The sequence below is a fragment of the Aquila chrysaetos genome, chromosome 21 (genome assembly GCF_900496995.4).
Source record: "Aquila chrysaetos chrysaetos chromosome 21, bAquChr1.4, whole genome shotgun sequence".
Taxonomy (NCBI): Eukaryota; Metazoa; Chordata; class Aves; order Accipitriformes; family Accipitridae; genus Aquila; species Aquila chrysaetos.
Window position 1 is genome coordinate 20,081,933 of NC_044024.1, and position 24,665 is coordinate 20,106,597.

At 38.7% G+C, this 24,665-nt stretch overlaps 1 protein-coding gene across 6 annotated transcripts in view; it reads left to right on the forward strand.

Moving 5' to 3' along the window:
* COL4A5 (collagen type IV alpha 5 chain) overlaps positions 1-24,665 on the forward strand; it is an 88,677-nt gene that overhangs the window by 31,672 nt on the left and 32,340 nt on the right. For all 6 annotated transcript variants that reach the window (XM_029996545.2, XM_029996540.1, XM_029996542.2 and 3 more), the window contains exons 3-27: positions 5,236-5,325; positions 6,608-6,652; positions 7,404-7,448; positions 7,555-7,617; positions 8,407-8,460; positions 9,188-9,214; positions 10,466-10,546; positions 11,586-11,648; positions 12,202-12,237; positions 12,336-12,377; positions 12,486-12,578; positions 14,778-14,831; positions 14,937-14,993; positions 17,194-17,238; positions 17,339-17,392; positions 17,568-17,609; positions 18,073-18,205; positions 19,010-19,183; positions 20,140-20,223; positions 21,430-21,522; positions 22,116-22,186; positions 22,475-22,666; positions 23,121-23,289; positions 23,959-24,051; positions 24,142-24,246. In XM_029996545.2, coding sequence (XP_029852405.1) covers positions 5,236-5,325; positions 6,608-6,652; positions 7,404-7,448; positions 7,555-7,617; positions 8,407-8,460; positions 9,188-9,214; positions 10,466-10,546; positions 11,586-11,648; positions 12,202-12,237; positions 12,336-12,377; positions 12,486-12,578; positions 14,778-14,831; positions 14,937-14,993; positions 17,194-17,238; positions 17,339-17,392; positions 17,568-17,609; positions 18,073-18,205; positions 19,010-19,183; positions 20,140-20,223; positions 21,430-21,522; positions 22,116-22,186; positions 22,475-22,666; positions 23,121-23,289; positions 23,959-24,051; positions 24,142-24,246 — 2,005 coding nt within the window. The remainder of the gene's footprint in view (positions 1-5,235; positions 5,326-6,607; positions 6,653-7,403; positions 7,449-7,554; positions 7,618-8,406; positions 8,461-9,187; positions 9,215-10,465; positions 10,547-11,585; positions 11,649-12,201; positions 12,238-12,335; positions 12,378-12,485; positions 12,579-14,777; positions 14,832-14,936; positions 14,994-17,193; positions 17,239-17,338; positions 17,393-17,567; positions 17,610-18,072; positions 18,206-19,009; positions 19,184-20,139; positions 20,224-21,429; positions 21,523-22,115; positions 22,187-22,474; positions 22,667-23,120; positions 23,290-23,958; positions 24,052-24,141; positions 24,247-24,665) is intronic.

The following is a 24,665-nucleotide window of genomic DNA, read 5'->3' on the forward strand; positions in this document are numbered from 1 at the left end:
GGGAGGGACCATGTTTTTCACAGCAGCTAAGATGCAGTTCCCCCTCAAAATAACTGCAAATACATTATGCTATTTTTGATGAGTAGGACTATTGGGTTCTACCCATTCAAATTAAGTTAAATTGATTAAGAAGCTATTCTTTAGTTATTACATATTGTTAGTCTATGGCCTTTTAAAGGAGAACTTCAGAAGGTGCTGAGTTTACTGGGTTTGTTGGTGACAGTATAGGGGGTGCAACTCCAAATACTCAACTGGGTTGTAAGTTCCGAATAGATGATCTCATACAAGCTTGGTGCCTGGGAGTCTGGCAAGAACAGCTTGTAATATCTGAGCTCTGGAGGCATTTCAGATACTTTGCCTTTGTACGCAGATACAAGAAATCCATACCCCTTACAAAGGAAGAATATCTTATTCTTGGACTCTTTGGATGTATATTCTTGGAGCTCTGAGTCTCAGAAGAAAATTATCAGTATATGTGCTCAAGATCCCTATTTCCTTCTGCCTTTGTCACAGTAAAATTTAGTACAGCTAAAGCTCAGCTTTTCTTTTCACTGTTGGATACAAATTGCTAAGAAATAGTTAAACATTCTTAGATTGTAATCACTTTGTCAAGAACAGTTATGTGATTGGTGTCTGTGCTTCATAAATATTTGCCTGAACTGCACTAATATGGCCCTGCATTCTGAAAGGTTTACAATCCTGGCAAGTGACCACTGATCATTAAACCTTGACTGTTTCGTCTTACAAAAGAAGTCACAGATGACATTGTGAAGAAATTTGATGTATTTTGAAGAATACAGGTCATGTCAGGGGGATTTCTTTATTGCATTAAACTATATCTTTAACACTACTGTTCATGGCTGGTCGGTGTGTTTGTTTTGAATGAGGTCTTGATTAGCTACTATAGTTCTAATTTTGTTAAGTTCATCGGTATTCTTCAAGTTGAGGAAGAATTTATGTTGACTAGTATTAGAATCTGAGGCAGCTATTATTTTCACCCTATTGTTTAGAAAGGGAGAGAATAATATGGCTGTCTGTTGCATCACTTCTTCCATGCTGTACATCTTTTAACATTACTACAGACATTTGTATGTGAATTTAGTTTTAAGTAGCCACACATAGTTAACTGTCTTGAGACTTTTTCTGATGCTCACTGTTTTCATAGCAAGGACAGGAAAGCAAGTATGTGCCTCTATTGCTAAATGTTGCAGCCAGGCTCTTACACGTATATAAGCATTGAAATGGGCTGTCCAACTACTGCTTTCCTGAATATTTTTTTTCTCCTTTTTTTTAAAGTCTTTTCTTTCCACAAGTATACCACATCTGTGTAAATAAATATCCTGGTTTCTTTCCCCATAATGTCTATTTATAAATATTTAGGTTTCAGGAAGAAATTCTAGAACTGTAAATTATTTGTGATGCTTTAAAACTGCATCTATCCCTGATTTCTTAAATGCTTGTGACCTATTATTAGAGTATATGGAACTATGCCAAATTTTTCTGTGTCCCTGTTTAATTGGCTATATCTTGCTGCAGCTTCAAGCATAATTTTAGAGTGTTTCCCAAATTTTTTTTTCTTCCTATCCCCCACGCAACAGCCATATTCAAGCTTATAAGCTGACAGTTTTGCCACATCTGTGTAGCTGATTGAGGGCAATTGCTTTGCCAGCTACTCTGGATTTACTAAATTAGATCAGAATCTGACTCCTTGCCCATTCCACAAGGAAATGATGGTTTATAGCTGATGCATCTTTATTCTGCTATGGAAACAACCCTGTACTTTCAGGACTGGAAGATGAGATCTGAGTTGACCTAAACCTTTCCTATTTATGTTTCTCTTTAGTAGCTTCTAGTCTGAAACAAAAAGTATCCAGATTTCCTTAGTTCCTTCTGTGCAAGTGAAACTGGCTAGTGACTGTCAGTTTTTGCATCTATAAGAAAATACATTGCACGCTACCCAAGGACTTCAGTCTCATTGTATCCCCAATGACATAGTGTCCTTTTATGGCATTGACTTTTGGGGGAAGACTTTTAAAATGTCTTTTCAGTTTCAGTATGTTCTTGCAAGGCAGCAGGAAGTTTTTCCTGGCAAATTTGTACCATCTGAATCTTCATGAAAACAGTATTGTACATGCAAGGTGTTAAATAGGAAAGTCTGGAGGCAGAAGCAATGTCTGAAAACCGTTCTCACTTATGGAATCCTTCTATTCATTATTGAAGTAGAGGACAATAAAAGAAGTTCCCACAACATCACCTGTATTCCAGAGAGCTGGATCAGCTTAGTTTCTCCCCCTACCCAACTTGCCCACATTTCTTTCTCCAACCAATTTTTTTGTCAAAAAGTGATTATAGTGCAGCTATTTCCTCTGTAATTAGTTTGATACACTTCCCTCGGGAAGTGTCTGGTGTAATCCCTCAGCTGTCCCCAAGCATAGTCCTTCAAATCATCTGTTCACTCTTGGGGGTAATTTGCTGGTAAACTCCACAGGAGTTGCCCTGGCAACAGTTTCTTCATGCAAGGCTCTCATTGTTGCTGCTCACTTTCAAAGTGGGCTTGGAACTCATTTCATAGTTTCAATAGTGCAGTTTACTAGCATCATCTGTTGCCTCTTGTTGTTTCTCTTGCTTAACTGTTTGGCTTCACTTTAAAGGCCTTGGCTTCCCAGTTCTGCCACTGCTTAGAATGGAGACCTCAGAGTAGTTGCATTTTAGAGAACAGTTCTTTAGCCTTAAATGACACACAATGCCAAGCCTCTGCTAAAAGTCTGTTCCAGTAACCATTTGCAGATGTTACTTTCTCTAACAAAACTGTGAAGAAGTGTGACCAAGTTGAGATTAGTAGGCATTGTGTAGCCTAGCTAGCACCTGACACATCTGACATGCCTCTTGTACACAGGTGTGTTTCCTTAGCATGCAAACAAAGTTCTTGCCAGAGCTTGTTCCAAAGTCTGGCTCTGTCTAATATTTTCCTTATCTGGCACTCCCAAATTCCTCATTCTCTCTCCTTCAGGGACACACTAGCCCTTTCATACCCTCATCTGAGATAGTAACACTCCTCCACAGTCTTGCTTTTCAGATGAGGTAGCACCCCAGCTGTATAGCTCCATGTGAAAGTACAACCTGGCACTTTGTGTGCAAAAAGACAATCTGGACCCTGACTGTCAAACTTAAGCTAGCTTCAATTTATGATGCAATTTCAGCATTTCCACAGGGGAGAAAAGATGTCTATCCTGTATAAGAAAGCAATATGTGACCTACAGTAAGAGAGGAGTATGTTTACATTTTAATTAATAGGAAACCAACTTAGCAGACCAGTTAATGAGCTGTCCATTCCTATCCAAGGAATCCTTCTGAGTCTCACTGTATAGGTAGGACCAAATACAGCTTAGTTGTTTCCTCTGTAAGGTTGCAGCTCTTGCTTACGCACAGCCTTTAATCTCTCATCCAAAAGGTTTTCGTCTTGTGTTTCTAAGGAAGCAGTATAACAAGTACTGGAAAAGAAGGCAGGAAGAGAAGCTCTGTTACTTTCTCTGAAAATTTTTGTGAGAACTCAGCATCTTGTAAACGTTTTGAATGTAACTTCTAAGTTCCTGCTCCCCACAGTGGAATACAAAGCACCTACCTAAGCAGTACAGTGAGAAAATCAGGATTTAAGAATGAGACTTAACACTGCTGTCATGCTGAATACTTGCTATTGTGCTCAGCATACAGCTGCTTATGGAAAATAGAGAGGAGATGAGCAAAGCTTTAATATTGCTTTTTCCATATTGCGCTCAAGGCTATAGTTAGATGCTTCTGTCTGCTTGCAGTCCCCAGTCTTCAATTCTCTGCTGCTGTCTTCTTGAAGATGTGAGATTGCTGGTTCTGTTCTTTCACCTGGCTGAGGAGAGCTAGGCAGGACCTCCCAAGTTCCTAGAGACTGCCATAGCTGGTAGGCTGCCAGATAATAGATGTGGGAGCTACTACTCACATTCTTGCTGAAGCAGCACAAGAAAATAAAAATTCAGGATGAATTGGTTTAAAAAGAATGTGCAAAAGCCTGCACAACTCTAACCTAGTGATTAAGGTGCTTGTTAGGGTGGAACATTTCTTTGGCAGTTCCTGTAGTTGTTGTGAAAAAAATAATTGGGGTAAATAAGCAGAAGGTTTTTGCAGATAGGAACCAAACCTACCAACCAAACCAAACCTATCTGAGCAATAAGGAATAATGCTGAACAACTGCCTGTTTCATAAGCAGTTATATGTACTGATTAATGTAACAGAGCTGTAGGAAATATCTGTTCACAGAGTTGAAAATTGTGCCATAATATATATATATATATGCATTAAAAGGTGTATTAATTCTGGTATTTCCTAATTTTTCTGTTCCAATTGAAACCTTAATATTTACTGATTTTTGTGAATTTATGACATACAAGGAATAAAAGTAAATATTTTATGAATTTGCAGCTATGCATACTCTGAAACTGCAGGTAAGTGACATTAACTTACACTAACAAGTTAGAGGGCATCATATGGTGGCGTATGGTTTTTGTTACACTACTTACGGGCTATCATGGCTAAACATTGCATAAATATTTAGCAAAATATGCTTCCTGCTTGAGAGCTTACAATTTTAGCAGGAGGTGACAGATAAAGAATAAGAAACCTTGTTTCTTTCCCGTCGTGTCTGTCTCCCTTGATTTAGATTGTAAGCACTTTGGGCTGGAACCCTGTTTATGTTCTGTATTTGTACAGTGTTTAGCCTACAGTGCATGACCAGGATCTTAGTTGCTTTTATATTACAAATTACAGTCTTGCAACTGTGAAATAATAAACAACAGTCACAGTATAGCAGCAAAATCTACACCCTTCTGAGAGTTTTTATAGGTGTTGCAGCAGATGTGAGTTTTCAGGAGAGACTTAGTAACTAATAAAGCTATGTTTTTATAGGAAGGGGGGAGAGTTTTAAGCAGCACAGGAGAAACAGACGGTTGAATTGTTTTGGTAAATAGGTGGTTTAAGTACTGGATAAACATCCTATGAAACCTGTTTAAGTGGTGTAATTAAAGGTAATGTATGTGTATGTTCAGGAATTTCTGTAGCTAAGCAGGTGAGATGTTTAATCACAGTGTTAGTTTGTCTGTATCATGACTTCCTACAGAAAACCAGAAAGATAATGTGTTTTCTGAATTTTCTATTATAGCTTGTGCTTTTGTCATGATACACCTCCACCATCACCTGTTCTTTTTGTAGGGTGAAAGGGGATTCCCAGGCTTGGAAGGACAGCCAGGTTTGCCCGGATTTCCAGGACCGGAAGGACCACCTGGTCCAAGAGGCTTGAAGGTAAGTCCCAATTCACCTGAGTAGCATGAAAATGCTAGGTAGTGTTAGCTTGCTTGTAGTGCTGATCCTAAATCATTCCAGAACACCTGATTATCATTGGTTTAATAGTCAAAATCTTCAGATGTTGGGTTATGACATAAGTTTTTTGTTTGGTTGGTTTGAATAGTGAGCAGAGGAAAAAGATTACTCTAAGTTTCCTATTCTTCACCTACCCATGTGCTTGCAAATACTACATGCACAGTTGTGTCCTTTCACTAGGTACTGCAGATTAAGGTCAAAGAACAGGTTTGGCAAGGTGCTGTAACATAGGTTTATTAGCCCTTGCAGTAACGCACTCCATCACTTAGTTTACTGATAAGAGTGGTGTTTGGCTGTCAGCTGCCCGGAGGGGTCCCACCACATAGGTAAACTGTTGTTTGCACCTGGTGGCATTCCTGGGCTGCTTTTGGGTGGGGCAATGCAAATGAAGGCCACATTGAACTTAGCCACAGACAACTGAGGAATGCTCCTTTCTTTTCCTGGAGGTTTTCAGTTTATTTTTATTTGCTACTTAATTACATCATTACACTCAGATGGTGTAATACAGCATTAAAATGTCGAAAAGCCTTCCTCTGAATGCATATATGTTTAATATACACAAGATTATCCAGGATCTGCCATTTCTTTTGCAAATGCTCACAGTCCAATCTAACAGGAGCACAACAAAAAGAAGCAAAGAAAAAAATAGGTAGGTGATACGAAAAAAATGAAAGTCTACACTAAAAGAAAAGATTAATTTGGTATAGCAAGAGTGAAACAACAGAGGGGTCTTGGACTAGAAACTTTGATTGTATTTTTATTCTATAAATACCTTTTCTTCTCAAGATTTTGATATGAAGTTCTGCATTATCATAATACAAAATAATAATGGTACGGTATCATTCACATTTAATCTTGTATATCTTGTTTTGTCCACAAGAGGTCACTGTAGGATATTTGATGAAAACACAACAGGTGTCTGCTTATAAGCACCCGTAAAAGAGCTTTGATTTTTTTAAAAAACATTTCCTGTATGTCACGGTTTATCAACTGTAACAAATACTTTTCCATTCAAAGTCCAACGCCCAAAATAAAATCATTTTGAACCCTTTTACTCAGGAAATGACAACTAATATAACTTTTACTCCACTTACTATAAACATGTAGAAGAAATTTTATCATGCTTACAGTTTAATTTGATAGAAAGGCAGACTGCAAACTTGAGTGTGTTTTTTTTGTTTGTTTGTTTGTTGGGTTTTTTTAGGGTGATGATGGACTTCCAGGGCCTATTGGACCCAAAGGAATCAGAGTAAGTATTGGTGTAGTTTTAGGGTGATATATTGGAATTATGGATAAAGACTGCCAGGCATTGAGTGGGTCCTCACAAAAGTGCTAATTTATGGGGTGGGGATTAACTTAAATCTGAATCGTAATTTATCTACCAGCTAGAAAAGATTGTATTACTTTTTATAAGTAATATAAGATTGCATAAATAATACAATCTTATGTATTGCTTATATTTCTTTCATAAACTCATTAGGGAGAGTAGCCCCAATAATTATTTGATCTGTTTTGCTATACAGGACCTAAACAAGCACCAGTAACTTTGGTTCAGTTTATTCTGAAGTAGACACAGTGTATGTAGGCTTGATATGGGAGAGGTTGATTTGTCTGGAAATCCTTTAGGTTTTGTGCCTTTGCTTTTTCTTTTTGTCAGACCCCTCAGCTGGTGACAATTGATGCATCTGTGGCTTCATTGGGACACATCCATTTACCACACCATGAGTGTTCATTTATTTTCTCCATATAGCTACATACTATTACTTTAGCTGTTCTGCATTGTCTTCCCTATGTTTTTGTGGATATTTCCCTGAAAGAAGGGTAAGAACCTTGATGGCTGTCCAGCATGGCATTCTTTTTTTACAGGTGATTCAGATGTTTCTGTTTTTCTTTACTTATATACACACAAATAGGCTACATTTAGTAAAATGTTGGTAAATCCCTTTGCACATCCATTTGTACCATACTGTTTAAAAAATATATGGTTAATTTCCTTCTAGGGACCGCCAGGACTTCCAGGATTTCCAGGAACACCAGGACTTCCTGTGAGTAGGAATGGGTTGTATAGATATGAATCTGTTCACTTCTGTCTTTCAGGCCCAGAAGAGCATTCTACAAGCTAACTCTTCTTTCCTCTTTTCTACTTTAAAGGGATTACCAGGACAAGATGGGCCACCAGGACCTCAGGGTATCCCAGGATGCAATGGAACAAAGGTGGAATCCCTTTAAAATTCTTAACAATGCAACAATAATATGATAAAGAGCTCTTGTTCTCCTGGCTGTAGCCAATAGGTTGAGTTTATTATGTGCAGCAGTGCTTGCTGTTACTGAGTTGTGCAGGTAATTCCAAGATAATTCAGACTTAGACACATATCTGAGAGAAGGGGTCATGGTCTGGTACTTAAAGCAGAAGCTTTGCCAGAAATTGCCAGCACCAAGACACAACATTTATACTCTGCAGCCGATGTAGTTAAATTCTTTGTTCTAATCCTTAATTTTATGGTTAACAGCTGAGAGGAGTGTCTGATAATTAGATCATATACTGCATCTCATCTTTGTAGTAGACTCTTGCTACCAAGAAAAGCTCATTACCTATGTCCTGGTTTCACAGTGGGACTTTTTAATTATTAATTTTTAATATTATTGCATTGAAAATACTGATTCAGTATCCTTGTTGGAAGGAGTCACTTTCATTCTAACATGTTACTTAGCTTCATGTTATGATATTTCCATAAGAGAAGTTGATCTTCTATAGCACTATGTGTGTTTTCCATCTTTGTAGTATATTACTTTGCCTGGAAGTATGTGGAAATACCTGAATGTGGAAAGTTCTGTTTCAATCAGTTGTGTGATTTAACAAACTGTTTATCCTATAGCTTGTTGCAATACAATTTGCTACTCTGGAGTCATAAGCTAACCATGAAACTGGACTTTTTGGCCAAAATTTGTTTATCTGTTTTTGTTTTGGTTTGGTTTTGGCTAATCATTTTCTTCATCCCTAAGGGAGAGCGTGGATTCCCAGGCAGTCCAGGTTTTCCTGGTTTACAAGGGCCTCCTGTAAGTAAAAGATTTCTGGATCAGCTACCTGTAATCCACTGAAAGACTTCTACTTAGATCTGTGAAAGATCAGATAAATATCAGCCTCTTTTTGCAGTTGTTCTTTTAATAAATAAGAACGTATTAAATTTTTTATGGTTAATCAGAATATCTTAGATGTCCAGTAGAAGTGAGCTTTTCTGCTGCATGCTGTGGCAAAGCTAATGAAAAGCCCTTTGAATTCTCACATGCTGAGATGCTTTGCCACCTGCAGAAAAATACAAATACATGCATATGTGTCAGAGAAGTAAGTTCTTGATACTTTCATCTGGTACATCTGAAGAGTCTTACCTGTCATTGATTAATGGGGTAGAAAAAAGAGACAATGTAGGGTGTTTTCATTATAAAACACAAGGAGGTACAGCAATGTGAGTGTCAGAACCAAAGTACAAACAGAAAGAAATGTAGTAGACAGGGTGGATAATAGGAGGCAATAAAGAAACAAATTGCTAGGAAATGGAAATGTAGTCCCTTTAATGCTCAACATTCACTGTGGAAGTACTTCTCTAATTTTTCCATTTGATTCTGAAGATGAAAAAATATTATTTTCCCCTGTTTCATATCTTTTTTAGATTTCTCTCTTTAATGCTTGCCTCATGCTGTAGATCTGATTAGTGGTTTGCAAATAACACACCAATTATTTATTTCTATTGATCTTTCTTGTATTTTTTGTTTCTTTTAAACAAAGGGACCCCCTGGTCTGCCAGGTATGAAGGTAAGTGTTCTGTACTCGCACATCAAAGTACTAACCAGGCATGGCTGTACAGTGTGATCTGGTGTAAGTAACCTGCTTGCTTTTATGCAAGACCATGTGCACCCACTGGAATCTGGAGTGACATTCTGCAGAAAGCTTAGGGTTTCTAGGCCACTCCAGTGCCACTAACGGGAAGTTCTGCAGTAGCTTTACTCAATTTGGGTCAGTAATTCTGGAAGTAGCAGACTGTTTTATGAAGCTGGTTTCCTTGGGAGTGTAAGGGACAGTGTCTGTTTGTGTTGTGAGGCATCAGGTTGGCAAAATGCCTACGAACACCCAGGGGTCTACCTGTGCATGCTTAAGAACACTACTAGAGACTAAGCAATAATAACTTAAAATATCCAGTGAAGAGAATAGTGCAACATCTTATGTTCCTTTTGAAAACACGCTTTCTACTGTATAGATTACTGCGTAGATGGCTTTTTCTCCTAATGTAAATAGTCTCATAATCTGATTTTGGAACTGAAAGACCCATTTTATTTTTTAAGGGTTTTTTTGTTGTATCCTTGACCTATTTGAGCATGGGCCAAAACATCAGTTTTGGTTCAAATACATTTGAAAGGAAACTTGACCCACAGAATTATTCCAATAAACTCCTGAGAGGACAGCATAACACAGGTACTGGGAAATTGTGACTATTAAACTGAATTGTTTTTCTCAGGTCCTTTTCTTCCCGATTATTTTAAAGATATTAAAAGGCAAGCAGATCAGAACATATACTTTTAAAACAAAGATCTTCCTTGAAATCAATACGAAACTGTGCTTCAGTATAGAACTTGAAGCATGGCTATTATAACAGCATACTCGGCATTAATCGCATGAGGTGGGACACTGGGAAAAAACTGAATGACCTTTTCTTCTGTTGTGTCCTATCCACTGCTTTCACATGGAGCTAGAATGTCTCTTTCTTTTGTGAAGCATTTGTATTCCAATCCCCTAATCTTTTGGAATTTAAATCAATGCCAATATATTTGTACATATAAAAAGAGAGCTTTTAATAGTTGGTAGTTTAGCCATTTAAAGAATTCTCATCTCTCCTAAAAAGAGCTATTCTTGGAGAATCTAGTACTTATATTAAAGAGTACTGCTAGGGTATAGCATAACTCTGAGTCTCTCAGAGTCTTAAGAGCCACTATGTGTCCTTTGAAGTCAGAATGGTGATAAAGAACTGTAAAATGTGCTAATAATTAAAGTCAGCTCTTGTTCTTCTAGGGTGAAGTAGGTGAAATAATTACATCCTTGCTGCCAGGAGAGAAGGGTGACCCAGGATTTCCAGGTCTTCCAGGGATACCTGTAAGTTCTGTAAAGTACTGTTAGGCTGTGTTCTGCCAAAAAGATAACATGAAAAGTATTTGCATTACAGTGAAATTGGAACATTTGGTGTTAGGGGATCCATATGTTTATGTGGAGAAGCAGGGCTCACATTTAATGTACCTCTGGTTTATGGCTTGAGGGAAAGTAAGTGCTTCCATATTGCTCTTAATAGGGTGACCCACAGAGGCCAGAAAGGTCCCCTGATCAGGAAAGTGGTATCCAGAAGACAACAGTACTCACAGTTACTGAGTTGCTTCTCTGTTTCCCCTCCCTGTTCCCCCTTCCTAGACATTCTCTGTATCAGTTCTGGAGTTCCCTTCCCTTCACCCTGAGGTAAAGCAAGTAACATCTGCCTTCCTGGGCTGTCGCCACTATTTTGGATGGTGGGAAGAGAGGGTACTGTCTCAGCTGTTCTCCTCATGTTGCATCTCCCGAACAGTGTTTCTGTTCTCCCAGCAGTCTTCTGTGAAAACAGCTAGTGACTCCGGGCCCTGTGCTTCCCCACTGAGCCATTCATTGCTTTAGTGGAAGAACAAGGGGAGCAGAAAATGAGTCTATCGGCCTGGACTGGACAGAAGCCAGAAACTCCCATTTCCTGGTACAGAGAGGCAAGCCCCAGGCTATTCTGACCAGACTGAGCCTGTTAGCATTTCTGTTCCTCTGATCTGTGCTTCCCTATTGTCTGTTTCTGGCTGGGAAGAATCACAAATACAAAGTGTTTTGTTGTTCTCTCTCAGTGCATGAAGAGAAAGAAAGCGCAAAAGTAGTTCAAAACAAACAAAAAAGCATTCCCTTATCCAAGCCAAAGAGAGATATTGATGTTCAGAGCAGAACACTCCTAACATGATGTACACTCCTTTAGGCCTTTCCACAAGGACAGATTGGTAGGTTAGTGGTCAGCTACTTTGATTTGACGTGTATGGGGTGCCAGCTGTTGGGTTTTTTTGACCTTGAAGGTCTCGCTGTTTTTTTTCATAAAAAGGTGCCTCTCTCATAGCATCCTCCACTTTCTCAACAGGGCCCACCTGGCTCCATGGGAATACCAGGTCCAGTTGGCCCTCCAGGGCCCCCAGGTTTGACGGTAAGTTTCTTTAACCTGTTACCCATATAGTGTTAAATGGGGCAGTTACTTCTTTGTTTCATATTCTCAGAGGCAGGTCAGTAAATTGCAGAGATCTTGGTAGTAAAGACTTGGTATGAAGACAACAGCAACCATGCATTCAGTTCACCCTGGAGCTGCTACTGTGCACATTTAAATGTGATACATTTGAAACAGCCTGTTCCCAGACTTCTTTTTGCTTTAAATTGTGCTGAATCTTTGTGCAGGCTCCTTATTTGTGTGAAACCTGAGGGACAAGATTTAGCTTATTTAGACCAGAATGATTCTTTCCTTAATGTTTAATACCTGACTGTTTAATTTTATTTGACATTCGCACTTAATGGAAGAACTAGTTTCTCACATATTTGTGAAGCTAAAGAGCATGAGGAAGAGCTCTCGGAGGAAAGCAAGGTGCCTTGTCAACATGAGTATAATGCACAGGAGTCGAAGTAGCAACATTGTTCTTTTTTGTTTTCCACAAGGGGCCATGTAGAGTGCTTGGAAGTGACTTTGTTTTGGTTTCCTTTTTTAATAGGGACCTCCTGGTCCACCAGGGCTGCCAGGACCTAAGGTATTTTCTTTCCCTCATTGATGGTGGTGGTGGACTGTTTTGTTTTTCTTTCTGTTCGTTTGTGACATTTAAGGGCTGATGAGTTATACTTTTTGCAGGGTAATATGGGTTTGAACTTCCAAGGACCCAAAGGTGAAAAAGTGAGTAGGTGATCATGATAATATTTTTGCTTATTTCTTTCAAAATATTTATGCATGCTATTTTGGCTTGTATTGCCTGTAACAAACTGCCATCTTCTTGCACTTTAGGGTGAACAAGGTCTTCAGGGACCTCCAGGGCCACCAGGACAAATTGGAGAACAGAAGAGACCAAATGACATTGAGTTTCAGAAAGGAGATCAGGTGAGTGGGAAACTATATCCATCTACAATGAGCATGTGATCAAGCTGCAGCCTCTATTGGTTTGGCTCATATATACTGACATCCTGCTTACTGCAGAGGTTCTATTATTTTTCTCAAAGTACTGAATATTTCAGGCCTGAGTACTTTTCATTTAATAGAAGGCATGCCAGTCATATTAGCTCAGTTACTTCCCTTAGTAAAATAACTATTCTTAAGAAACTCCCTTAAAGGAACTTCGTAGTAACAGTAAAAGCAGTTAAAATATTCTCATTCCTTGGAACACCCAGACTGCGAATTTCAAAGCTGTCTGGGGATTCAGATTCCCATTAATCAGCCAGCTGTGTCATCCATTGTGAATAAGTCTTTCAAAAATTTTAACTCAATTTCTTTTTTTTTTTTTTCCTTCCCTCCCCTCCCCCTCCTTTTTTTTTTTTCATTAGTGATACCCCGAGATCTTTCTTACTTGTGGTCTGAATACAGTGCTTTTCCTGTTTCTGGCCTCTCAAAAGTAAATATCAAGCCATATTATGACAGTAAGCTCGAACCGTTGGTTTGATTTGTATGGATCCTTCCCCACCCATAAATGCCAAAAAGTCATTGGGAGAGTTGCCTTTTTTCAAGTTATATTTTTTCGTTTCTTCTTCACTGGGGAATGTTTCACAGTACCGTTTGATTCTGGGTGCCAGTCATAGACACTCTGAGCAGCACCAGCAGGATCATGAGTGCCTGGATTTCACACTTTCTTCGAAGTTTTTGTGGTATTCTCAGATACCACCCTGAGTAATAGAAGAGTTGAGGTAGATATTTTGAGGCAAGAGTGGTGAGTGACTGTTTTTATGCTCTGGTTATTTTGCAAATGTCACCGTGGTAACTGAGTTTTAAACTATTAGTTTCCTTTCCACCTCTTCATCTTGGGAAATGTGTCAGAGAATAACGCTTTGGTATGAAGCAGTATTTTATTTTGGTGGGATGTAGGACAATTCTGCCCTTCATCTTGATCAAAAGCATTTGTTACCCTCCCTTTTGGAAGAACAGTAGGGACCTCTAAGGCATTACTTAGAGCTATCCACTGGTGTACATTTGCAATGCACAGTCATCCTAGAAAGGTCTCAGTCTCTAGTTTTGCCTCTGTTTTACCAGACAGTAGGACAGAAGGTAAAGAGCAGCACTGTGTGTCTTTATAGTTCTAAGAAAACACAAGGTGACATTTTGACCACACTGTAGTTGAAGCAAAAATTCATCTGGCTTTATTGGGGTCAGAGTAATTTGCCTCTGTCATCAGGGATCTCTGAAGGACTAATTATACTGGCATTAAGTCATATAAATGTACAAAATAAAAGCATTCTAACTACATTCCTTTTAAAGCACTAGGACTTACAAACACAGTCTGAGTGCATTGCCTTTGACCAACATTAACAATGATTTCAAAGTTTAAAAATTTGGTTTTATTTCAACAAAGGGTATGCTTGGTAGTACACAATCAGTAAAAAATTTCAACGTTACGCTTATTTTTTTGTGAAATACACATGAAGTTCTGATGTGTACCTCCACCTATGATCTCTGACTGAAAAATCAAGCATATAAGATGGGCTTGTAGAAGTCTGGGAGGCCTCCAAGCAAATAACAGAAACTCTGCATAGAAACCTTTTGTGGGTTCAATAGCCTGTAACTTATTTTTAGGTTAATGGTGAAGAGATTTAAGAACTTGTACAAAGGTGTAATAAGACAAAATAGAAACTCTAACTTTTTAACACAGTGATCCTGTGACACTTTTCTGATGAACATGCTATTGATCCTGATGGCCTCACAACTTCAGCAATTGCCAGTCACCTAATGGCTGTTGCTCCTGTAATTTCAGCAGGATCTGGCATTTGTTCTTTCTTTTTTTCCTTTTTTTCTTCCTTCTTTTTATTATTGTATAGCAGCTGCAGGCCACCAAACCAGCTGCAGTGCACGCAGGAGGCAGTTGTGTCTTAGTGGAGTGAATCATCTAAATAAACAGGATGAGCAGTTAATAAAATTTATAGATGCACTTGAAGTTCCACACAAAGAAAGAATAAATATGATCCTTTACTGTTCAAAGTACTTGGAAGTCTAAATGACAGCAAAAAAAAGATTCTATGTAAAAAAAACAATCAACTGAGCTACTAGGGAGTGATGGAGGCTTTAATCCTCTTTTTCTTTCCCCATGCTTGACAGGGTATTCCAGGTGATCCAGGCCCACCAGGACTTCCTGGGCCACAAGGCCCTCCTGTGAGTAGTCCTCTTTTAGTTCTTTTTTTGTTGCATCTGTATGAACTGTAAATTCATTCTACTCTGACTTGTGGGCTCAGTTTAAGATGATGTTTGTGTGTCCAGGGTCTTCCCGGTGGCGTAAAAGGTGAAAAAGGTGAGCAAGGAGAACCAGGCAAAAGAGTAAGTAGTCTGTTTAACCAAACATCTATCTTTCCAATCAGTGTTATCTTTGAGAATTGAGCAAATGTTGAATTCAGGTGGGGCCATCAGCCTCTGGGTAAGAGATTTCTTTTTTTTTTCCATAACCTGGCAAACTAGTAGATGACGCATCTGATTCATGAAAGTGCTTCTAGCTATGGATCTCTTGGTGCTTTCCGATAGGATTATCTACATGTAGATCTTGGTTTTGGGGGCAGGAGAAAATAATTTGAATGATGTTATCTAGTTACATGTGGAAATCTTCTTCAAAGTTGTTGGGCTGCTTGACTGAAGCAGCAGTTTTCCCTTTCCTTTTAGAGAGGGTCTTCTTTCAGTTTGCTATGTACTGCATTGCCAAGCAGCATGAGATTGGTATATATTTAAGCTGTTCTATGTAAACTCATTCTCAGTGGGTTTACTTGTGAGGTGAGTCACAAAACCAAGTCTCTGAACACTGCATTAAGATCAAAAGTCCATTTGTTATTTCCCAAGAGACTATTTCATTTTATGTGCTATCTGGGGAGGGGACGAGTCAGGATAGCTGCATCTAGGGATAGCATAAGTCACTTTGTTCCTGTCTAGACTCAAATCCATCCTGGAATTTAAATTTACTTGGATATCACAACTCAGAAAAGCTGAGGAAGATCACAGAAGTGCTAAGAAATAGGATGAAAATAACATGGGCTGGACCAGCAAAGAAAAGTCAAGTTGCTACCAGCTCAAACATTCCGTGTTTTCACTTTCACAGCTACTGAACCCATAGTTTCATCAACATAATGGACACCTTTGAACACCAAAACACAAGACTTGCTCAGCTTAATTGGACAATATATAAACACTGCTTAGAAACATGTAGGTTTTCCAGTTTCCATAGGAAATAAATACAATGGAAACAAATGTTTGGTATTCTAGATAAAATCCTTCTTAGTTGCTGAGATTTATAGGAGGGCTCTGATTTGCCTTCTTTAAGGAACATAATAAATGAGGCAGATTTACAAAGCCAAAATTCTCATTATATTTTGAGTTATTTTTTAATTGTATTTTCCAAGTTGCTTCTCTCTGCAAAAGTAAATGAGAACCACATAACTTTGCAAAGATCTGAAAGGATAAAAGTCCTGAGGGGATATATGGCAGATGCCTATTGCCGAAAGCTTGTTTACCAATTTTTTTTTTTTTTTTAAATTACGCTGAATTTGGGCATGTTGCATACTTAAAGTGCAGTTTAAGTTACTCTAAAACTGCCTTTTGGGGCTCCATATGATTCTGTGTGGCTCAAACCCATTTCAGATATAAAAATGCCAGTATATGTAATCAAACAGGTAGTTCCACAAATTCACAGGAAATCTTATAACCTCATTTTTGAGAATCAGAACTCATCACTAATAATAAAGAATTCACAAATCACATTATACTCCAATAGACTTTATCTGTCAGGTCTTATTATCAACTTCTCAATGACTGAGAGTTGATCTTGGCACTGTGGTGAAACTTAATCACCTGTTCTAGTTATGTTCCAGCAGGTGTCCCCCATACATACTGCTTCTGTAATGCTAACAATAGAGTTCTATTTGTCTTACGCAGTGAATGGTCTGGAAAAAAGTGGAGCTTGCACTGCTTTTGTTGCAGCAATAGCAAATCTGTTCAGCAAGAATATATGGTTTTTAGAAGTCACTTTTTTGAGCAGAACTGCGCTTTGTATTTTTGTTGATACTATTCTTCAAGAAATGGCATTTGGTTTAAAGGAGAGTTAAAATTCAAACACAGAAATGTTTGTATTTCATTTCACTGGTCACATTATATTAATTTCCTAATTAAATGTAATGTTCTAGTGTTTAGGGAGTTAGGATCTGTTTTCCAAATAAAGGATTTCTCTAATGTTAAAATAAATGGGGTTGTTAAACACAGTGAATCAGCAATAGTTAACTGGAGATAATTTTGTGCTGTATTCACACAAAATTTCTTTGAGACTTGTCATGGTTTTGAGCTCTGGTTTTCAACATGAAAACCTCAGTTTAGATAACTCCGTTGATTATACTGAGTTGATGTCTTTAACATATTTGTCACAAGGACTGGATTCTAGAGAAAATTTGGTTTATTGAAAAATGAGAAATAAATAACAATTTCCATAAGAATTCTTCACCACTGAAGCATTTTATTTCAATGTGTGTTTATGTCTTTGAAGGGAAAGCCTGGCAAAGATGGAGAACCTGGTCAGCCTGGTAGGGATGTGAGTAACTCATACATTTCTAATCTAAGCAGACTCCTTATAAGCTTTTCTTCTGATATGGAGAAGATCTGGGTGTGATTATCTTTCTCTTTTCTTGAAGGGTTTACCTGGTGGGCCTGGAATAAATGGTGCTCCAGGAAGAGATGGTGAAAAGGTATGCCAGGTTTTTTGTCATTATTGCTATAGTAGCTTGAAAATCTGCCATCGCTGAGTTCAGTTCTGGCTGAGGAGTAATTGAATTGCCTATGCTATTACAGTGTTGGGGAATATTTGCAATTTTCTTGTGTACCAATGCGCAGTATAAAAAATGCTCTTAATTTCATTGGTAGGGTGAAAAAGGTGACATCGGTCCCCCTGGTCCTCCTGGAATTGTAAGTTGCTGATGCTTTTCTTTCTGCATTTGGTTGACAGTGTTGTTTCATCATAGTTCTTGGGTGACCGTTAGTCCCATCTCCAGGTAGAACAATAATGGAACCAGTAAAGATTTCATATATTCACTAATAGAAATGATTGTTTCCTTCTTTCAAGATAGATTCTGTGCTCTAGGATTTGCTAGGTTACAAACACAAGGCTAGACAATAACCTCAGGCCAGCAGAAATTCAGTCAGCTTCTCTGAAGTCTTTTCTAACCATGTTGGCTTGTCAGTAAAAGTGCTTCCTATTGGGGAGTGCGCTTTACTGGAATTTTACCTGGTAATTCAGTGGAGCGGGAAAAGCATCCTGTCATTTGTATAAGGTTCGAAGTATGTTGAACTTCTCCTCCCTCACATCTCTTTACTGTTCAGTGACTTTTTTCTTGGCAAGTTGTTTCACATGAACATGAAACGTTTACAGGTCATTTCAAGACCAGGCATTGATGCAACAGTGGGACCAAAAGGTAGCAAAGGATTGCCAGGACTTCCAGGAGCCAAAGGGGAGCGTGGATTCTCTGGTAGGCCGGGCCCACCTGGCTTGCCAGGTTCTCCAGGTAGGAGTACAAGCATTAAAATAAGTTGTACACTCAAATACATGGATGGATATTTAGCTTCACAGTCTTTTCACACTCCTTTTGACAGATGGACTGTGTAGAAAGTGAAAGCAGAACTATTTAGAGCTACCTTTGAGCTTGAAGGGTGGCCCTTAGCTTATGGGGATAATACAAGGATTTCTGAACACTCATTGCCCCTGCTGTGGTGTACAGAGGATGCTAATCATCAAGGCTGTCAGACACATACTAGCTTAATGGTCTTAGGGGTAATTCATCTCATATCACTTGCCTATAACATACATTATCCATTGCATTACACAGAGAAAGTATTGTGTACCAGAAGTCTGGCACCTGGCCATCAAACCTAGTCTCTGCTGTACATTGGCCAGTACTAAAGGAGATGATTTGAGTCTACAATGGGAGTGAGCGGTGACACCTGTATTTGCCTTATACATGCACAGAGAAGAACGTTATGATTCCAATGTTACAGCTTGTGAATGTTCTTTTTTCCATCAGTAATTCCTTTCATTAGTCCTGTTTTGTTTTTTTTTTTCCTTCATAAATTTAGTTGTTGAGTCTCAGGTCAATTTTTCAAAAAAAAATCTCCGAAAATGCAAAAGTGCATATATCAAACACTGCACATCAACGCGTAGTTTGATTCCATAACAGAAATGTTATGGAGTACTTAGATGGAAATACACAGTCTTATCTGTAGCATGTTATTCTTCATATATCATTGGCATCCTTGTGAAAAAGTGATTTAAACCTTTGAGCTATCAAGGAACTAAGTTCTTCCCATCTTAGGCATCACTACTGTTGGACCACCTGGCCCACCTGGCTTACCTGGTGAGAGAGGACAGAAGGGAGATCCAGGTTTACCTGGTGTTTCTATTCCTGGGCAACCAGGACTTGATGGACCACGAGGACCTCCAGGACCACCAGGTCCCCCAGGGCCACCTGCACCATCTGTTCCTCCTGGTAAGTGATACCCACATAGACCTCAAGTGAGCCCTGCTGTGACTTACCTGTGAGATTCAGCTAGACTGGAGAAGAAATCTTGTCAAAGTTGAGGGACCTTTGTGCTAACTCACATGATAATGACAGTCCTCCAGGGCCAAGCAGATTTGACCCAGATGTACAAAATGAAGTATTTTTCCAATTTATGTTACATCCTATTTAATCCAACTAGTGAAAGTTACATTAAAATTTATGCATAAAGCAGGAGGTAACCAGTTTGACACTGTCTTGAGTAAATTTAGCTTTCATGATATGATATAATAAATGCTTGGAGGGACTATGCCCTAGTAAGAGTTGTGATACCAGGAGAGTCAAAGGAGTAATTTTTCACAGAATTCCAGTTTCATTTCATAAATATTCTAGTGTGTCGACCGCACAAAATTAGCTTTGGAATGGACACTTTGTATGAAGGCTCTTAGCTCCTTTTTGGTATATGGGAAGTAGGGAATAGGAGATGGAATATGAGAACTGGAAAGCTGTAGTGGAGTGGGGCTAACATGGTTCAGGGAGGAATTTAGTATCTAGATGGCATTGGGATCTTAAGTCCGCTCACTGATGATATTTCATACACTTGCTTTTATGATATGAGGCTGAATAGCAGAATGTAGCGTAGAGGTGGAATTGCGTAGGCTGTGGGAAGTAGTGGGAGATAGTTGAGGTTGTAAAGGAGAACTGCTGATTAATTAACAGTCAGTGTAACATCACTGACTGTTTCCTTTTAAGTTTGGATTACATTGGTGGGTTTTCGTTAGCAATCCTCTGTCTGAATTGCCAAAATGTCTGGTCTGTGATTGTGTGGGTATATTAGAATATCCACACAAATACTAGGAAGTATATTTTTGTACTGAATACATGTATTCGGTGCTGCTGTCAGTCTAGCACAAATTGATCATGAAACCTCTCCCAATTCTCCTTAGGTGAAGGGTTATGTGAGCAGGGGCCACCAGGTCCTCCAGGAATTCCAGGACAGCAAGGCTTTACGGGGGAGCGAGGCCAAAAAGGTGCAGTGTCATGGCTATCTTGTTTTTTCTCTTTTTGTTAAAACTTCTTTAAACAATGTAAAGCCTGCATTAAATAAGGATAAACAGTGTCTCTTCCCAGTAGGGTTGAGTGCAGGTATTTTCTGTTTCTGAGTAAGAAAGCTGTTTTGTTTGGGCATAGAATAGTCCCTCATCTAGTGTTAAAGCACAGGAATCTCGAAGTGACTGAGGGTACAACCAATGCTAGGGCCTAGCATGGATCATGATTAAAGTAAAATGGAGCTTCAGGTTTATGTGTACCTCCCAGGTAGATAGAAACAAAGTGCTTTGTAGCAGCAGTTGCCAACTCTACGTGAAGAAGCTTTATATTTACTTCATGAATAAATTTGACATTTTTTATGGAAAGCAACATTGAAATTATAAATGCAAGATTCCTAATTTGAGTTGGTCAATCTACAATGAGTTTGTTTGTTTGGTAAACAAAAGAAAGACGTCTTTAATGTGTGTCCTTGTTTCCAAAAAGACAACCTTGCAATGAGGATGCTGATATAGGTAAGTGAGAATCTTTTCCTAGCTCAACCATGGACATCCTAGATGACTTTGGGCATCTCACTTAATTTTGTACTCCTTTCAGACAGAAGTCTTTTTTCTCATGGAGATTGTAAGGATTAATTAATTAACCTAAATGAAGTGCTTAAATACTAGATTGACAAATGTCAGAAAAGTCTGTGTGTGAAGGAAAGTCCTAACCTTCCTGAAACCATTCTATTCCTTTTTTTTTTTTTTAAATGAAATAAGTTTAGCCTATTGTCAGATCAATGAAACATTCCCAGTATTTATTTTGCACTCTTGGAGTTTAATTAAAGTTTGGGATTTTGATGTATGTGTTTTAGAGTTGTAGTTTTGAAGTGTCAAGTACCTGCTTTAGAAGAGGACTCTTTTGCTGAGGAAAAAAAGTCCAGTTTTATTTTTTATTACTGAAAGCATTTTTTTTGTTTTCATTTCTTTTGCACTATCCTAAATAAATTCTAATCATATCTGATATTGGTTGTCTGACTCCTAGCAACCAAAAAGCTTCAGTTTGGCTTTCATGGGGGAAACCTTCTAATATTGATGTGATCATATAATTACATAAAATAGTCATTTTAGACTTGGTATTATAGATCAGTAGAAGGAAAACAATTGCTGTTGTGCTCAAGTATGCTTTTTCAATGCAAATCTTTTTAGGTGATCAAGGAGACACATGCTTCAATTGCATAGGAACTGGAGTAACTGGGCCTCCTGGGGAGAGAGGACCACCAGGACCTCCAGGTAGTCCAGGTAAGGCTGTAGTCTTCACTATTTTGCTTAATGTATTCCATAAAGTCATTTTTGTATCTGTGTATAATGCTAATGATATATCTGTGTATTGTTTAAAAATTCAGATGCACAGTTGCTGGCTCCAGTATATAGTTGGTACATGTCCTTTTTGCACAATTGTGGAGTATTAGGAAGAAACAGGCTGGATATGTGCAAAACAATCACTCATTTTTTTTAAATCTAGTCTTTCAAAACAAAAATTATCAAAGACAGACTTGCAAGCATTCTGCATATTGAAGGTTTATGTTCTGCTATAGATTTAACTGAAAGAGAGAAATTAACTTTTACTACTTGCTATTACTGAAATGATAGAGGAGCTGGAGCTTTTAAAAAGTGTGACATTTTTTGACACTCCTGATTTAACTTAGATTTGCAAATTTTGTTCTGCTCAAATAAAATCAAGCTCTCAAAAAAAAAAAAAAAAAAAAAAACAACGGACTAAACCTTGCCTGGTTTTAAAACAACTTAGCTATTATCTTATGCAAACAGCATGCTTGATATTTATAGCTTCTACAATTTTATGTTTTGCTTTTATGTGTTTCTGCACTACTCAGGTTCTCCTGGTTTTCCTGGACCAAAAGGTGAAAAGGGGCTTCCTGGATTAACTGGCCTTGTAGGGCCACCAGTAAGTGGTAGTGTTATGTTCTAGTGGGAAAATAGTGTCTCATTTGTCTTGCATTTTTGGTAGATACGTGCACAGCAGATATGAATTCTTGTTTAACACTTCTTTTTTGTCCATAACTAGCTTGAATGCATAATTCTTATATCTTATAAATATATATAATAATAAATAAATAATAAATTATATATATAAAAATATATCTTGTATCTATATCTTATAAACTCAGAGAGGGACTGAAAGAAAAACTGAAATGCCTTTTTTTTTTTTTCTTTTTTTTTCCTTCCCCCTCAGGGATTTCCAGGGTCCCCAGGTGCTCCTGGGAGACCTGGTCCTAAAGGAGACCCAGGGGATGTCCTGACTTCACCAAGAATGAAAGGTGACAAAGGGGACCCTGGCTTCCCAGGACCTCCGGGTCTTCCTGGCATAGATGGCACTCCTGGACGAGATGGACTGCCAGGTCTACCTGGGCCTAAAGGGGAACCTGTGAGTTCCATTTTATGCTGTCTTTGATTGGACAGATGTTTTGGGAAGACCTAGATGTATTTGACATAGTGCTGATAAGAGGACTGGCAAATGTGCTTTTTTCTGAATGTGACTAACACACTAAATGTCTTCAGTAGGTGTCAATCTAGTGATGACATAGAGAGGTACTCCCTGAATCTCTCAATGCCCCTAAAAATAAGCTGAGACTTCTCTGGGGTAGTGTCAGATGGTCCTTTCTGCCATTGTCTACATTTTACCTATTCAGTGTGAAGAATTAAGTAGCCAGGTTTAGCCCTTATCTCTACCATGTTAGTAAGATGTAGGCAGCTAATGGCCTTGAGACCTAGAAGGATGGAAACTGCCAAAGAGTTTCAAAACAGAAGCAATGAAACACTTTAGTCCTTTGCTAGTAAATACATGTTGCTCTTTCCCATTCTGCTCTTCCTTTTTTCAGGGCAGTGTTGCATTCAAAGGAGAGATGGGTATTCCAGGTGATCCAGGAATACCAGGTCTTCCTGGAGACAAAGGACTTCCTGGACCTCCTGGTTTTGGTCCACAAGGTTCACCTGGTGAAAAAGGCATCCAAGGTGTATCAGGCCGTCCAGGGCCTCCTGGAGTTCCTGGTGAGTTGGTCTCTGTGTGCTATAGAACAAAAGCTGTAAAATCAAGTTTTGTCCTTTTGCTCCGGATAGTTGTCAGAACATAATGCTGCTTTTAAGTTTTTCCCAAAGGCGTTGTAAGACCTGGTATTTATAAGCTCCCTTATTGAAGGTCATCACAGAATCGCAAAGTGAGCAGAATTTGTGCTATGTAACTATATGTTACTCACCCTTCTGCTGTGACCTCTAGAGAAGCTCCTCCTTCTCCACTGACTATAGTGGAAATGCATTGTAACTACCATCTGGCTTATGCTTAATAATACTGCAACTACAACAGGTTTTGAAAACAAGGGTTTGCTTTGAACAAGTTTGCTTTTGTTACTTTCTTGTCCACTACACGGATCCCAATCAAGTTGTGCTAGTGTCAGCTATGGAAAATACTATCCGCATGGTGGTACCTAGGAGAAAGCTAGAAAAAAATAACATTTCAAGAAAACTGTCTTAACATTAAACAATGCTTCTAAGCCTGTAAGTGCTGTATGCGGCTCAGAGGCAGATAGCCTATAGGGTAAAGTGTTGCTGGTGTTTATGTTCTTTGTAAGCTTGGGATGTGGCTAGCATCTTTTTCTGCTCACAGAAAAACAGAAAAGAAACTCCTACTGAATGATACATATTTCTTGTTTTTGGTTTTAGGTCCAAAAGGTGACCCTGGCCAGACTATTACAGAGCCAGGAGTTCCTGGCCCCCCTGGTCCTCCAGGAAGAAATGGTGACCCAGGTCTTCCAGGTAAAGCAGCAACTAGATACCCAGGGAATTCCAAGAGCTTTTTATTCTGACTGATTCTTGACAACTATGTTGATTTTCTTCTTTTTACAGGAGATCCTGGTCAGCCAGGTCAGCGCGGCTTACCAGGCATCCCAGGTGCAAAGGGAGAGCCAGGTATTCCTGGCATTGGACTACCAGGTCCACCAGGCCCAAAAGGTATGTTTACAACCATGTTACTGTATTGTACTGGCTGGAAGAGGGAACGTAGACAGTTGTGTCTCTTTGCTTTTTTCCTAGTGAGTTGATTTCTGTCTCTGGAATCCTTTAAAAAACGTTTGTCTTGATTTTATACATCTTCATAATAGTTTCAGAAGTATCAGGAAAAAACCTGCTGAGCTCTTATTCCTCTGTTCACTGAACTTACATTTTTCAGTAAACCAAGGGCACAGAAGTAAATGGGTAAAACTTTGGGAAATGATGAATGTTTGAGCTTGAATTAATAAATGATCTCCGAATGCTGCCTCAAGATGTTTCGGATGTGAACTGTTCATATTTTTTGTTAGAGCACACAGCATGGGGAGTTGCCCTCCTCTGAGAGGAGTCCCAGAGATCCTCTGTGGCAAAGACTGTGTACT